Source organism: Anomaloglossus baeobatrachus, chromosome 8 (assembly GCF_048569485.1).
Source record: "Anomaloglossus baeobatrachus isolate aAnoBae1 chromosome 8, aAnoBae1.hap1, whole genome shotgun sequence".
Lineage (NCBI taxonomy): Eukaryota > Metazoa > Chordata > Amphibia > Anura > Aromobatidae > Anomaloglossus > Anomaloglossus baeobatrachus.
In genome coordinates this window covers 254941447-254956190 of record NC_134360.1, presented here as the reverse complement: position 1 = coordinate 254956190, position 14744 = coordinate 254941447, and the positions used below count along the sequence as shown (strand labels likewise).

At 51.9% G+C, this 14744-nt stretch overlaps 1 protein-coding gene across 3 annotated transcripts in view; it reads right to left on the bottom strand.

Moving 5' to 3' along the window:
• Window positions 1-14744, bottom strand: part of AXDND1 (axonemal dynein light chain domain containing 1) — a 141004-nt gene that overhangs the window by 71804 nt on the left and 54456 nt on the right. For all 3 annotated transcript variants that reach the window (XR_012725076.1, XM_075321207.1, XM_075321208.1), the window contains exon 11: window positions 14248-14368. Coding sequence is in view for 2 of the 3 variants with exons in the window: in XM_075321207.1 (XP_075177322.1) it covers window positions 14248-14368 (121 nt within the window). In the remaining variant the exon portion in view is untranslated. The remainder of the gene's footprint in view (window positions 1-14247; window positions 14369-14744) is intronic.

Below are 14744 nucleotides of genomic sequence, written 5' to 3'. Positions count from 1 at the left end.
AACAAGAGACAGCCCATCTCCTGGGAACGTTCTAACAAGAGACAGCTCCTCTCCGGGGAACGTTCTAACAAGAGACAGCTCCTCTCCGGGGAACGTTCTAACAAGAGACAGCTCCTCTCCGGGGAACCTTCTAACAAGAGACAGCTCCTCTCCACGGAACGTTCTAACAAGAGACAGCTCCTCTCCGGGGAACGTTCTAACAAGAGACAGCTCCTCTCCGGGGAACGTTATAACTAGAGACAGCTCCTCTCCGGGGAACGTTCTAACTAGAGACAGCGCCTCTCCGGGGAACGTTCTAACTAGAGACAGCTCCTTTCCGGGGAACGTTCTAACAAGAGACAGCTCCTCTCCGGGGAACGTTCTAACAAGAGACAGCTCCTCTCCGGGGAACGTTCTAACAAGAGACAGCTCCTCTCCGGGGAACCTTCTAACAAGAGACAGCTCCTCTCCACGGAACGTTCTAACAAGAGACAGCTCCTCTCCGGGGAACGTTCTAACAAGAGACAGCTCCTCTCCGGGGAACGTTCTAACTAGAGACAGCTCCTCTCCGGGGAACGTTCTAACTAGAGACAGCGCCTCTCCGGGGAACGTTCTAACTAGAGACAGCTCCTTTCCGGGGAACGTTCTAACAAGAGACAGCTCCTCTCCGGGGAACGTTCTAACAAGAGACAGCTCCTCTCCATGGAACGTTCTAACAAGAGACAGCTCCTCTCCACGGAACGTTCTAACTAGAGACAGCTCCTCTCCACGGAATGTTCTAACAAGAGACAGCTCCTCTCCGGGGAACCTTCTAACAAGAGACAGCTCCTCTCCGGAGAACGTTCTAACAAGAGACAGCGCCTCTCCAAGAAACGTTCTAATTAGAGACAGCTCCTCTCCGGGGAACCTTCTAACAAGAGACAGCTCCTCTCCTGGGAATGTTCTAACAAGAGACAGCCCCTCTCCACGGAACGTTCTAACAAGAGACAGCTCCTCTCCGGGGAACCTTCTAACAAGAGACAGCTCCTCTCCGGGGAACGTTCTAACAAGAGACAGCTCCTCTCCGGGGAACGTTCTAACAAGAGACAGCTCCTCTCCGGGGAACGTTCTAACAAGAGACAGCTCCTCTCCACGGAACGTTCTAACAAGAGACAGCTCCTCTCCGGAGAACGTTCTAACAAGAGACAGCTCCTCTCCGGGGAACGTTCTAACTAGAGACAGCTCCTCTCCACGGAACGTTCTAACTAGAGACAGCTCCTCTCCAAGAAACGTTCTAACAAGAGACAGCTCCTCTCCACGGAACGTTCTAACAAGAGACAGCCCCTCTCCGGGGAACGTTCTAACAAGAGACAGCCCCTCTCCTGGGAACGTTCTAACAAGAGACAGCTCCTCTCCGGGGAACCTTCTAACAAGAGACAGCTCCTCTCCACGGAACGTTCTAACTAAAGACAACTCCTCTCCGGGGAACGTTCTAACTAGAGACAGCTCCTCTGCAGGGAACGTTCTAACAAGAGACAGCTCCTCTCCGGGGAACGTTCTAACAAGAGACAGCTCCTCTCCAAGAAACGTTCTAACAAGAGACAGCTCCTCTCCGGGGAACTTTCTAACAAGAGACAGCTCCTCTCCGGGGAACCTTCTAACAAGAGACAGCTCCTCTCCTGGGAATGTTCTAACAAGAGACAGCCCCTCTCCACGGAACGTTCTAACAAGAGACAGCGCCTCTCCGGGGAACCTTCTAACAAGAGACAGCTCCTCTCCACGGAACGTTCTAACTAGAGACAACTCCTCTCCGGGGCACGTTCTAACAAGAGACAGCCCATCTCCTGGGAACGTTCTAACAAGAGACAGCTCCTCTCCGGGGAACGTTCTAACAAGAGACAGCTCCTCTCCGGGGAACGTTCTAACAAGAGACAGCTCCTCTCCGGGGAACCTTCTAACAAGAGACAGCTCCTCTCCACGGAACGTTCTAACAAGAGACAGCTCCTCTCCGGGGAACGTTCTAACAAGAGACAGCTCCTCTCCGGGGAACGTTATAACTAGAGACAGCTCCTCTCCGGGGAACGTTCTAACTAGAGACAGCGCCTCTCCGGGGAACGTTCTAACTAGAGACAGCTCCTTTCCGGGGAACGTTCTAACAAGAGACAGCTCCTCTCCGGAGAACGTTCTAACAAGAGACAGCTCCTCTCCGGGGAACGTTCTAACAAGAGACAGCTCCTCTCCGGGGAACCTTCTAACAAGAGACAGCTCCTCTCCACGGAACGTTCTAACAAGAGACAGCTCCTCTCCGGGGAACGTTCTAACAAGAGACAGCTCCTCTCCGGGGAACGTTCTAACTAGAGACAGCTCCTCTCCGGGGAACGTTCTAACTAGAGACAGCGCCTCTCCGGGGAACGTTCTAACTAGAGACAGCTCCTTTCCGGGGAACGTTCTAACAAGAGACAGCTCCTCTCCGGGGAACGTTCTAACAAGAGACAGCTCCTCTCCACGGAACGTTCTAACTAGAGACAGCTCCTCTCCACGGAATGTTCTAACAAGAGACAGCTCCTCTCCGGGGAACCTTCTAACAAGAGACAGTTCCTCTCCGGAGAACGTTCTAACAAGAGACAGCGCCTCTCCAAGAAACGTTCTAATTAGAGACAGCTCCTCTCCGGGGAACCTTCTAACAAGAGACAGCTCCTCTCCACGGAACGTTCTAACAAGAGACAGCTCCTCTCCGGGGAACGTTCTAACAAGAGACAGCTCCTCTCCACGGAACGTTCTAACAAGAGACAGCTCCTCTCCGGAGAACGTTCTAACAAGAGACAGCTCCTCTCCGGGGAACGTTCCAACAAGAGACAGCTCCTCTCCGGGGAACGTTCTAACAAGAGACAGCTCCTCTCCGGGGAACCTTCTAACAAGAGACAGCTCCTCTCCGGGGAACATTCTAAGAGGAGACAGCTCCTCTCCGGGGAACATTCTAACAAGAGACAGCTCCTCTCCGGGGAACGTTCTAACAAGAGACAGCTCCTCTCCGGGGAACGTTCTAACAAGAGACAGCTCCTCTCCACGGAACGTTCTAACAAGAGACAGCTCCTCTCTGGGGAACCTTCTAACAAGAGACAGCTCCTCTCCGGGGAACGTTCTAACAAGAGACAGCTCCTCTCCGGGGAACGTTCTAACAAGAGACAGCTCCTCTCCGGGGAACCTTCTAACAAGAGACAGCTCCTCTCCGGGGAACGTTCTAACAAGAGACAGCTCCTCTCCGGGGAACGTTCTAACAAGAGACAGCTCCTCTCCGGGGAATGTTCTAACTAGAGACAGCTCCTCTCCGGGGAACGTTCTGACAAGAGACAGCTCCTCTCCGGGGAATGTTCTAACTAGAGACAGCTCCTCTCCGGGGAACGTTCTGACAAGAGACAGCTCCTCTCCACGGAACGTTCTAACTAGAGACAGCTCCTCTCCGGGGAACCTTCTAACAAGAGACAGCTCCTCTCCGGGGAACGTTCTAACTTGAGACAGCTCCTCTCCGGGAAACGTTCTAACAAGAGACATCTCCTCTCCACGGAACGTTCTAACAAGAGACAGCTCCTCTCTGGGGAACCTTCTAACAAGAGACAGCTCCTCTCCGGGGAACGTTCTAACTAGAGACAGCTCCTCTCCGGGGAACGTTCTAACAAGTGACAGCTCCTCTCCGGGGAACATTCTAACTAGAGACAGCTCCTCTCCGGGGAACGTTCTAACTAGAGACAGCTCCTCTCCAGGGAATGTTCTAACAAGAGACAGCTCCTCTCCGGGGAACATTCTAACAAGAGACAGCTCCTCTCCGGGGAACGTTCTAACAAGAGACAGCTCCTCTCCGGGGAACGTTCTAACAAGAGACAGCTCCTCTCCGGGGGACGTTCTAACTAGAGACGGCTCCTCTCCGGGGAACGTTCTAACAAGAGACAGCTCCTCTCCGGGGGACGTTCTAACTAGAGACGGCTCCTCTCCGGGGAACGTTCTAACTAGAGACAGCTCCTCTCCGGGGAACCTTCTAACTAGAGACAGCTCCTCTCCACGGAACGTTCTAACAAGAGACAGCTCCTCTCCGGGGAACATTCTAACTAGAGACAGCTCCTCTCCGGGGAACGTTCTAACAAGAGACAGCTCCTCTCCGGGGAACGTTCTAACAAGAGACAGCTCCTCTCCGGGGAACCTTCTAACTAGAGACAGCTCCTCTCCGGGGAATGTTCTAACTAGAGACAGCTCCTCTCCGGGGAATGTTCTAACAAGAGACAGCTCCTCTCCGGGGAACGTTCTAACAAGAGACAGCTCCTCTCCGGGGAACGTTCTAACAAGAAACAGCTCCTCTCCGGGGAACGTTCTAACTAGAGACAGCTCCTCTCTGGGGAACGTTCTAACAAGAAACAGCTCCTCTCCGGGGAACGTTCTAACTAGAGACAGCTCCTCTCCGGGGAACAATCTAACAAGAGACAGCTCCTCTCCAGGGAACCTTCTAACAAGAGACAGCTCCTCTCCGGGGAACCTTCTAACTAGAGACAGCTCCTCTCCGGGGAACCTTCTAACTAGAGACAGCTCCTCTCCAGGGAACCTTCTAACTAGAGACAGCTCCTCTCCAGGGAACGTTCTAACTAGAGACAGCTCCTCTCCGGGGAACGTTCTAACTAGAGACGGCTCCTCTCCACGGAACGTTCTAACAAGAGACAGCTCCTCTCCATGGAACCTTCTAACAAGAGACAGCTCCTCTCCACGGAACCTTCTAACAAGAGACAGCTCCTCTCCACGGAACGTTCTAACAAGAGACAGCTCCTCTCCGGGGAACGTTCTAACAAGAGACAGCTCCTCTCCACGGAACGTTCTAACAAGAGACAGCTCCTCTCCGGGGAACCTTCTAACAAGAGACAGCTCCTCTCCACGGAACCTTCTAACAAGAGACAGCTCCTCTCCACGGAACGTTCTAACAAGAGACAGCTCCTCTCCGGGGAACGTTCTAACAAGAGACAGCTCCTCTCCACGGAACGTTCTAACTAGAGACAGCTCCTCTCCACGGAACGTTCTAACTAGAGACAGCTCCTCTCCACGGAACGTTCTAACAAGAGACAGCTCCTCTCCGGGGAACGTTCAAACAAGAGACGGCTCCTCTCCACGGAACGTTCTAACAAGAGACGGCTCCTCTCCACGGAACGTTCTAACTAGAGACGGCTCCTCTCCACGGAACGTTCTAACAAGAGACAGCTCCTCTCCACGGAACGTTCTAACAAGAGACAGCTCCTCTCCGGGGAACGTTCTAACAAGAGACAGCTCCTCTCCGGGGAACGTTCTAACAAGAGACAGCTCCTCTCCGGGGAACGTTCTAACAAGAGACAGCTCCTCTCCATGGAACGTTCTAACAAGAGACAGCTCCTCTCCGGGGAACATTCTAACAAGAGACAGCTCCTCTCCGGGGAACGTTCTAACTAGAGACAGCGCCTCTCCGGGGAACGTTCTAACTAGAGACAGCTCCTTTCCGGGGAACGTTCTAACAAGAGACAGCTCCTCTCCGGGGAACGTTCTAACAAGAGACAGCTCCTCTCCATGGAACGTTCTAACAAGAGACAGCTCCTCTCCACGGAACGTTCTAACTAGAGACAGCTCCTCTCCACGGAATGTTCTAACAAGAGACAGCTCCTCTCCGGGGAACCTTCTAACAAGAGACAGCTCCTCTCCGGAGAACGTTCTAACAAGAGACAGCGCCTCTCCAAGAAACGTTCTAACTAGAGACAGCTCCTCTCCGGGGAACCTTCTAACAAGAGACAGCTCCTCTCCACGGAACGTTCTAACAAGAGACAGCTCCTCTCCGGGGAACGTTCTAACAAGAGACAGCTCCTCTCCACGGAACGTTCTAACAAGAGACAGCTCCTCTCCGGGGAACTTTCTAACAAGAGACAGCTCCTCTCCGGGGAACGTTCTAACAAGAGACAGCTCCTCTCCGGGGAACCTTCTAACAAGAGACAGCTCCTCTCCGGGGAACGTTCTAACAAGAGACAGCTCCTCTCCGGGGAACGTTCTAACAAGAGACAGCTCCTCTCCGGGGAACGTTCTAACAAGAGACAGCTCCTCTCCGGGTAACGTTCTAACAAGAGACAGCTCCTCTCCGGGGAACCTTCTAACAAGAGACAGCTCCTCTCCACGGAACGTTCTAACAAGAGACAGCTCCTCTCCGGGGAACGTTCTAACTAGAGACAGCTCCTCTCCGGGGAACCTTCTAACTAGAGACAGCTCCTCTCCGGGGAACGTTCTAACTAGAGACAGCTCCTCTCCGGGGAACGTTCTAACTAGAGACAGCTCCTCTCCGGGGAACCTTCTAACTAGAGACAGCTCCTCTCCGGGGAACCTTCTAACTAGAGACAGCTCCTCTCCGGGGAACGTTCTAACAAGAGACAGCTCCTCTCCGGGGAACGTTCTAACTAGAGACAGCTCCTCTCCGGGGAACCTTCTAACTAGAGACAGCTCCTCTCCGGGGAACCTTCTAACAAGAGACAGCTCCTCTCCGGGGAACGTTCTAACAAGAGACAGCTCCTCTCCGGGGAACGTTCTAACAAGAGACAGCTCCTCTCCGGGGAACGTTCTAACAAGAGACAGCTCCTCTCCACGGAACGTTCTAACAAGAGACAGCTCCTCTCCGGAGAACGTTCTAACAAGAGACAGCTCCTCTCCGGGGAACGTTCTAACTAGAGACAGCTCCTCTCCACGGAACGTTCTAACTAGAGACAGCTCCTCTCCAAGAAACGTTCTAACAAGAGACAGCTCCTCTCCACGGAACGTTCTAACAAGAGACAGCCCCTCTCCGGGGAACGTTCTAACAAGAGACAGCCCCTCTCCTGGGAACGTTCTAACAAGAGACAGCTCCTCTCCGGGGAACCTTCTAACAAGAGACAGCTCCTCTCCTGGGAACGTTCTAACAAGAGACAGCTCCTCTCCACGGAACGTTCTAACTAAAGACAACTCCTCTCCGGGGAACGTTCTAACTAGAGACAGCTCCTCTGCAGGGAACGTTCTAACAAGAGACAGCTCCTCTCCAAGAAACGTTCTAACAAGAGACAGCTCCTCTCCGGGGAACGTTCTAACAAGAGACAGCTCCTCTCCAAGAAACGTTCTAACAAGAGACAGCTCCTCTCCGGGGAACGTTCTAACAAGAGACAGCTCCTCTCCGGGGAACCTTCTAACTAGAGACAGCTCCTCTCCTGGGAATGTTCTAACAAGAGACAGCCCCTCTCCACGGAACGTTCTAACAAGAGACAGCTCCTCTCCTGGGAACGTTCTAACAAGAGACAGCTCCTCTCCGGGGAACCTTCTAACAAGAGACAGCTCCTCTCCACGGAACGTTCTAACTAGAGACAACTCCTCTCCGGGGCACGTTCTAACAAGAGACAGCTCCTCTCCTGGGAACGTTCTAACAAGAGACAGCTCCTCTCCAAGAAACGTTCTAACAAGAGACAGCTCCTCTCCGGGGAACGTTCTAACAAGAGACAGCTCCTCTCCGGGGAACCTTCTAACAAGAGACAGCTCCTCTCCTGGGAATGTTCTAACAAGAGACAGCCCCTCTCCACGGAACGTTCTAACAAGAGACAGCCCCTCTCCTGGGAACGTTCTAACAAGAGACAGCTCCTCTCCGGGGAACCTTCTAACAAGAGACAGCTCCTCTCCACGGAACGTTCTAACTAGAGACAACTCCTCTCCGGGGCACGTTCTAACAAGAGACAGCTCCTCTCCTGGGAACGTTCTAACAAGAGACAGCTCCTCTCCAAGAAACGTTCTAACAAGAGACAGCTCCTCTCCAAGAAACGTTCTAACTAGAGACAGCTCCTCTCCGGGGAACGTTCTAACAAGAGACAGCTCCTCTCCGGGGAACGTTCTAACAAGAGACAGCTCCTCTCCACGGAACGTTCTAACAAGAGACAGCTCCTCTCCGGGGAACGTTCTAACAAGAGACAGCTCCTCTCCGGGGAACGTTCTAACTAGAGACAGCTCCTCTCCGGGGAACGTTCTAACTAGAGACAGCTCCTCTCCGGGGAACGTTCTAACTAGAGACAGCGCCTCTCCGGGGAACGTTCTAACTAGAGACAGCTCCTTTCCGGGGAACGTTCTAACAAGAGACAGCTCCTCTCCGGGGAACGTTCTAACAAGAGACAGCTCCTCTCCATGGAACGTTCTAACAAGAGACAGCTCCTCTCCACGGAACGTTCTAACTAGAGACAGCTCCTCTCCACGGAATGTTCTAACAAGAGACAGCTCCTCTCCGGGGAACCTTCTAACAAGAGACAGCTCCTCTCCGGAGAACGTTCTAACAAGAGACAGCGCCTCTCCAAGAAACGTTCTAATTAGAGACAGCTCCTCTCCGGGGAACCTTCTAACAAGAGACAGCTCCTCTCCACGGAACGTTCTAACTAGAGACAGCTCCTCTCCACGGAACGTTCTAACAAGAGACAGCTCCTCTCCGGGGAACGTTCTAACAAGAGACAGCTCCTCTCCGGGGAACGTTCTAACAAGAGACAGCTCCTCTCCGGGGAACCTTCTAACAAGAGACAGCTCCTCTCCGGGGAACATTCTAACAGGAGACAGCTCCTCTCCGGGGAACATTCTAACAAGAGACAGCTCCTCTCCGGGGAACATTCTAACAAGAGACAGCTCCTCTCCGGGGAACGTTCTAACAAGAGACAGCTCCTCTCCGGGTAACGTTCTAACAAGAGACAGCTCCTCTCCGGGGAACCTTCTAACAAGAGACAGCTCCTCTCCGGGGAACGTTCTAACAAGAGACAGCTCCTCTCCGGGGAACGTTCTAACAAGAGACAGCTCCTCTCCGGGTAACGTTCTAACAAGAGACAGCTCCTCTCCGGGGAACCTTCTAACAAGAGACAGCTCCTCTCCGGGGAACGTTCTAACAAGAGACAGCTCCTCTCCGGGGAACGTTCTAACAAGAGACAGCTCCTCTCCGGGGAATGTTCTAACTAGAGACAGCTCCTCTCCACGGAACGTTCTAACTAGAGACAGCTCCTTTCCGGGGAACCTTCTAACAAGAGACAGCTCCTCTCCACGGAACGTTCTAACAAGAGACAGCTCCTCTCCACAGAACGTTCTAACAAGAGACAGCTCCTCTCTGGGGAACCTTCTAACAAGAGACAGCTCCTCTCCGGGGAACGTTCTAACAAGAGACAGCTCCTCTCCGGGGAACGTTCTAACAAGAGACAGCTCCTCTCCACGGAACGTTCTAACAAGAGACAGCTCCTCTCTGGGGAACCTTCTAACAAGAGACAGCTCCTCTCCGGGGAACGTTCTAACAAGAGACAGCTCCTCTCCACGGAACGTTCTAACTAGAGACAGCTCCTCTCCGGGGAACCTTCTAACAAGAGACAGCTCCTCTCCGGGGAACGTTCTAACTTGAGACAGCTCCTCTCCGGGAAACGTTCTAACAAGAGACATCTCCTCTCCACGGAACGTTCTAACAAGAGACAGCTCCTCTCTGGGGAACCTTCTAACAAGAGACAGCTCCTCTCCGGGGAACGTTCTAACTAGAGACAGCTCCTCTCCGGGGAACGTTCTAACAAGTGACAGCTCCTCTCCGGGGAACATTCTAACTAGAGACAGCTCCTCTCCGGGGAACGTTCTAACTAGAGACAGCTCCTCTCCGGGGAACCTTCTAACAAGAGACAGCTCCTCTCCGGGGAACGTTCTAACAAGAGACAGCTCCTCTCCGGGGAACGTTCTAACAAGAGACAGCTCCTCTCCGGGGGACGTTCTAACTAGAGACAGCTCCTCTCCGGGGAACGTTCTAACTAGAGACAGCTCCTCTCCGGGGAACCTTCTAACTAGAGGCAGCTCCTCTCCGGGGAACATTCTAACTAGAGACAGCTCCTCTCCGGGGAACGTTCTAACAAGAGACAGCTCCTCTCCGGGGAACGTTCTAACAAGAGACAGCTCCTCTCCGGGGAACCTTCTAACTAGAGACAGCTCCTCTCCGGGGAATGTTCTAACTAGAGACAGCTCCTCTCCGGGGAATGTTCTAACAAGAGACAGCTGCTCTCCGGGGAACATTCTAACTAGAGACAGCTCCTCTCCGGGGAACGTTCTAACTAGAGACAGCTCCTCTCCGGGGAACGTTCTAACAAGAAACAGCTCCTCTCCGGGGAACGTTCTAACTAGAGACAGCTCCTCTCCGGGGAACAATCTAACAAGAGACAGCTCCTCTCCACGGAACCTTCTAACAAGAGACAGCTCCTCTCCGGGGAACGTTCTAACAAGAGACAGCTCCTCTCCAAGAAACGTTCTAACAAGAGACAGCTCCTCTCCGGGGAACGTTCTAACAAGAGACAGCTCCTCTCCGGGGAACCTTCTAACAAGAGACAGCTCCTCTCCTGGGAATGTTCTAACAAGAGACAGCCCCTCTCCACGGAACGTTCTAACAAGAGACAGCCCCTCTCCTGGGAACGTTCTAACAAGAGACAGCTCCTCTCCGGGGAACCTTCTAACCAGAGACAGCTCCTCTCCACGGAACGTTCTAACTAGAGACAACTCCTCTCCGGGGCACGTTCTAACAAGAGACAGCTCCTCTCCTGGGAACGTTCTAACAAGAGACAGCTCCTCTCCAAGAAACGTTCTAACAAGAGACAGCTCCTCTCCGGGGAACGTTCTAACAAGAGACAGCTCCTCTCCGGGGAACCTTCTAACAAGAGACAGCTCCTCTCCTGGGAATGTTCTAACAAGAGACAGCCCCTCTCCACGGAACGTTCTAACAAGAGACAGCCCCTCTCCTGGGAACGTTCTAACAAGAGACAGCTCCTCTCCGGGGAACCTTCTAACAAGAGACAGCTCCTCTCCACGGAACGTTCTAACTAGAGACAACTCCTCTCCGGGGCACGTTCTAACAAGAGACAGCTCCTCTCCTGGGAACGTTCTAACAAGAGACAGCTCCTCTCCAAGAAACGTTCTAACAAGAGACAGCTCCTCTCCAAGAAACGTTCTAACTAGAGACAGCTCCTCTCCGGGGAACGTTCTAACAAGAGACAGCTCCTCTCCGGGGAACGTTCTAACAAGAGACAGCTCCTCTCCACGGAACGTTCTAACAAGAGACATCTCCTCTCCGGGGAACGTTCTAACAAGAGACAGCTCCTCTCCGGGGAACGTTCTAACTAGAGACAGCTCCTCTCCGGGGAACGTTCTAACTAGAGACAGCTCCTCTCCGGGGAACGTTCTAACTAGAGACAGCGCCTCTCCGGGGAACGTTCTAACTAGAGACAGCTCCTCTCCGGGGAACGTTCTAACAAGAGACAGCTCCTCTCCGGGGAACGTTCTAACAAGAGACAGCTCCTCTCCATGGAACGTTCTAACAAGAGACAGCTCCTCTCCACGGAACGTTCTAACTAGAGACAGCTCCTCTCCACGGAATGTTCTAACAAGAGACAGCTCCTCTCCGGGGAACCTTCTAACAAGAGACAGCTCCTCTCCGGAGAACGTTCTAACAAGAGACAGCGCCTCTCCAAGAAACGTTCTAACAAGAGACAGCGCCTCTCCAAGAAACGTTCTAACAAGAGACAGCTCCTCTCCACGGAACGTTCTAACAAGAGACAGCTCCTCTCCGGGGAACGTTCTAACAAGAGACAGCTCCTCTCCGGGGAACGTTCTAACAAGAGACAGCTCCTCTCCGGGGAACCTTCTAACAAGAGACAGCTCCTCTCCGGGGAACATTCTAACAGGAGACAGCTCCTCTCCGGGGAACCTTCTAACAAGAGACAGCTCCTCTCCGGGGAACGTTCTAACAAGAGACAGCTCCTCTCCGGGTAACGTTCTAACAAGAGACAGCTCCTCTCCGGGGAACCTTCTAACAAGAGACAGCTCCTCTCCGGGGAACGTTCTAACAAGAGACAGCTCCTCTCCGGGTAACGTTCTAACAAGAGACAGCTCCTCTCCGGGGAACCTTCTAACAAGAGACAGCTCCTCTCCGGGGAACGTTCTAACAAGAGACAGCTCCTCTCCGGGGAACGTTCTAACAAGAGACAGCTCCTCTCCGGGGAATGTTCTAACTAGAGACAGCTCCTCTCCACGGAACGTTCTAACTAGAGACAGCTCCTCTCCGGGGAACCTTCTAACAAGAGACAGCTCCTCTCCACGGAACGTTCTAACAAGAGACAGCTCCTCTCCACGGAACGTTCTAACAAGAGACAGCTCCTCTCTGGGGAACCTTCTAACAAGAGACAGCTCCTCTCCGGGGAACCTTCTAACAAGAGACAGCTCCTCTCCGGGGAACGTTCTAACAAGAGACAGCTCCTCTCCACGGAACGTTCTAACTAGAGACAGCTCCTCTCCGGGGAACCTTCTAACAAGAGACAGCTCCTCTCCGGGGAACGTTCTAACTTGAGACAGCTCCTCTCCGGGAAACGTTCTAACAAGAGACATCTCCTCTCCACGGAACGTTCTAACAAGAGACAGCTCCTCTCTGGGGAACCTTCTAACAAGAGACAGCTCCTCTCCGGGGAACGTTCTAACTAGAGACAGCTCCTCTCCGGGGAACGTTCTAACAAGTGACAGCTCCTCTCCGGGGAACATTCTAACTAGAGACAGCTCCTCTCCGGGGAACGTTCTAACTAGAGACAGCTCCTCTCCGGGGAACGTTCTAACAAGAGACAGCTCCTCTCCGGGGAACGTTCTAACAAGAGACAGCTCCTCTCCGGGGAACGTTCTAACAAGAGACAGCTCCTCTCCGGGGAACCTTCTAACTAGAGACAGCTCCTCTCCGGGGAATGTTCTAACTAGAGACAGCTCCTCTCCGGGGAATGTTCTAACAAGAGACAGCTGCTCTCCGGGGAACATTCTAACTAGAGACAGCTCCTCTCCGGGGAACGTTCTAACTAGAGACAGCTCCTCTCCGGGGAACGTTCTAACAAGAAACAGCTCCTCTCCGGGGAACGTTCTAACTAGAGACAGCTCCTCTCCGGGGAACAATCTAACAAGAGACAGCTCCTCTCCAGGGAACCTTCTAACAAGAGACAGTTCCTCTCCACGGAACCTTCTAACTAGAGACAGCTCCTCTCCGGGGAACCTTCTAACTAGAGACAGCTCCTCTCCGGGGGACTTTCAGAACGGAGCCAGCAGAGATCTGTTAGCAAAAAAATTCTGCAAACACAACTATTTTGTCCATTGTTAAATAACTGATGTCTGCCAGATCCGGTTTTTACCATTGACGTCTATGGAGAATGGATTCATTCATAGATTGCTATTTAGCCATCCCTTAAAGGATCCTTTTCAAATGGAAAAAAAAATAGCAATTCATTAACGGATCCATTGTCCATAGACTCCCATGTTAAAGAAAAAACAGATCTAGCAGCAATCATGTTCCCAATGTATCTCTGCAGGATTCATTCTAACGAATGATTACAAGACATAAAAACTCAGCCTCACACCGCTGCAGCCAATCAGCAGCTTAATCAAGTGAAGCTGAGCAAGCCCCCATAGCTGTGCGTTGCCCCCATTAATTTCTAGGCTAATGTGCTGCTAGCATTGAGCCTTACTGTATTTCTCCTTTAGGCTACAATCTTATTGTCAGAGTATGACGCTGCCATTCTTCTGGAGCATGGTATAGTGTACAGATAATTAAAAGGTTAATTTCTTCCTAAATGTTGCTTTGTAAGTGGTTTAAAGGAAATAAATACTTTCCATGTTGAAAGAAATGCCATAAACCTGGTTCTGTTAAAAGGGAACCTGTGCATTGATTCATGCTGCCCAAACCGCGTGCAGCATGAATACAGCCTGGCTGTACGATTGCAACAGGTATATTTTTCTAACATATAGTTGGGGGATCCGGTTGTGGAACCAGTGACTACACAAGTCCGGTGCCTCCCCCCAGCTCTTCCCAGAAGCGCTGTAGGTGATTGACAGGTCATTCCTATAGTGAGATCTGTCAATCACTTCTAGCAGCGCAAAGAAGATCCTGCCGGGGTCAGCGCTGGATCAGTCTCGTTTCCGGTTATGATCATCGGCCTGATCTTCTATATTTTCTCTTAAACTCCAAAGCGTTGCAGAGAAAAAAAAAAGATGCCTGGCTGCAATCGTACTGCCCGGGTCAGATTCATGCTGCCCGCGGTTTGGGTAACATCAATCAGATGGAAGGTTCCCTTTAAAGTTAAGTAATCCTCCTAATCCTATGAGTGGATTATATCTGACAAGATCCCACAATGAAAGGCTGATTTTTTTTGGAACGAGCAGCAATAAACTCATGTGTTCTATCTGTACATACGCAGCGTTTGCTCACAGCCGCACCTTTCTCGCCAGCCTGTAGGTGGCACCACTCCAGACGTCTCTCTCCTCAGTGACGTGCACCAGCTGTTTCTCCAGGCGACTCCTTTGTAACTCGTACAACTCACGGTATTCTTCTAAAAGACTAAGCAAGTCAGCAAATATTATATTACACAACAACCAATGTGTGTTTATACAGTGATGACAAGATCTATTAGTCTCCATTCTGGCATTTATAATAGACTAGCTGTAGTACGCGGCGTTACCCAGGATAGTAACTGTCTCTGTCTCTCTCTATCTCTGTGTCTGTCTGTCTCTATCTCTGTCTGTTTGTCTGTCTGTCTCTTTCCCCATCTGTCTCTTTCCCCGTCTGTCTCTTTCCCCGTCTGTCTCTTTCCCCGTCTGTCTCTTTCCCCGTCTGTCTCTTTCCCCGTCTGTCTCTTTCCCCGTCTGTCTCTTTCCCCGTCTGTCTCTTTCCCCGTCTGTCTCTTTCCCCGTCTGTTTCTCTGTCTGTCTCTCCC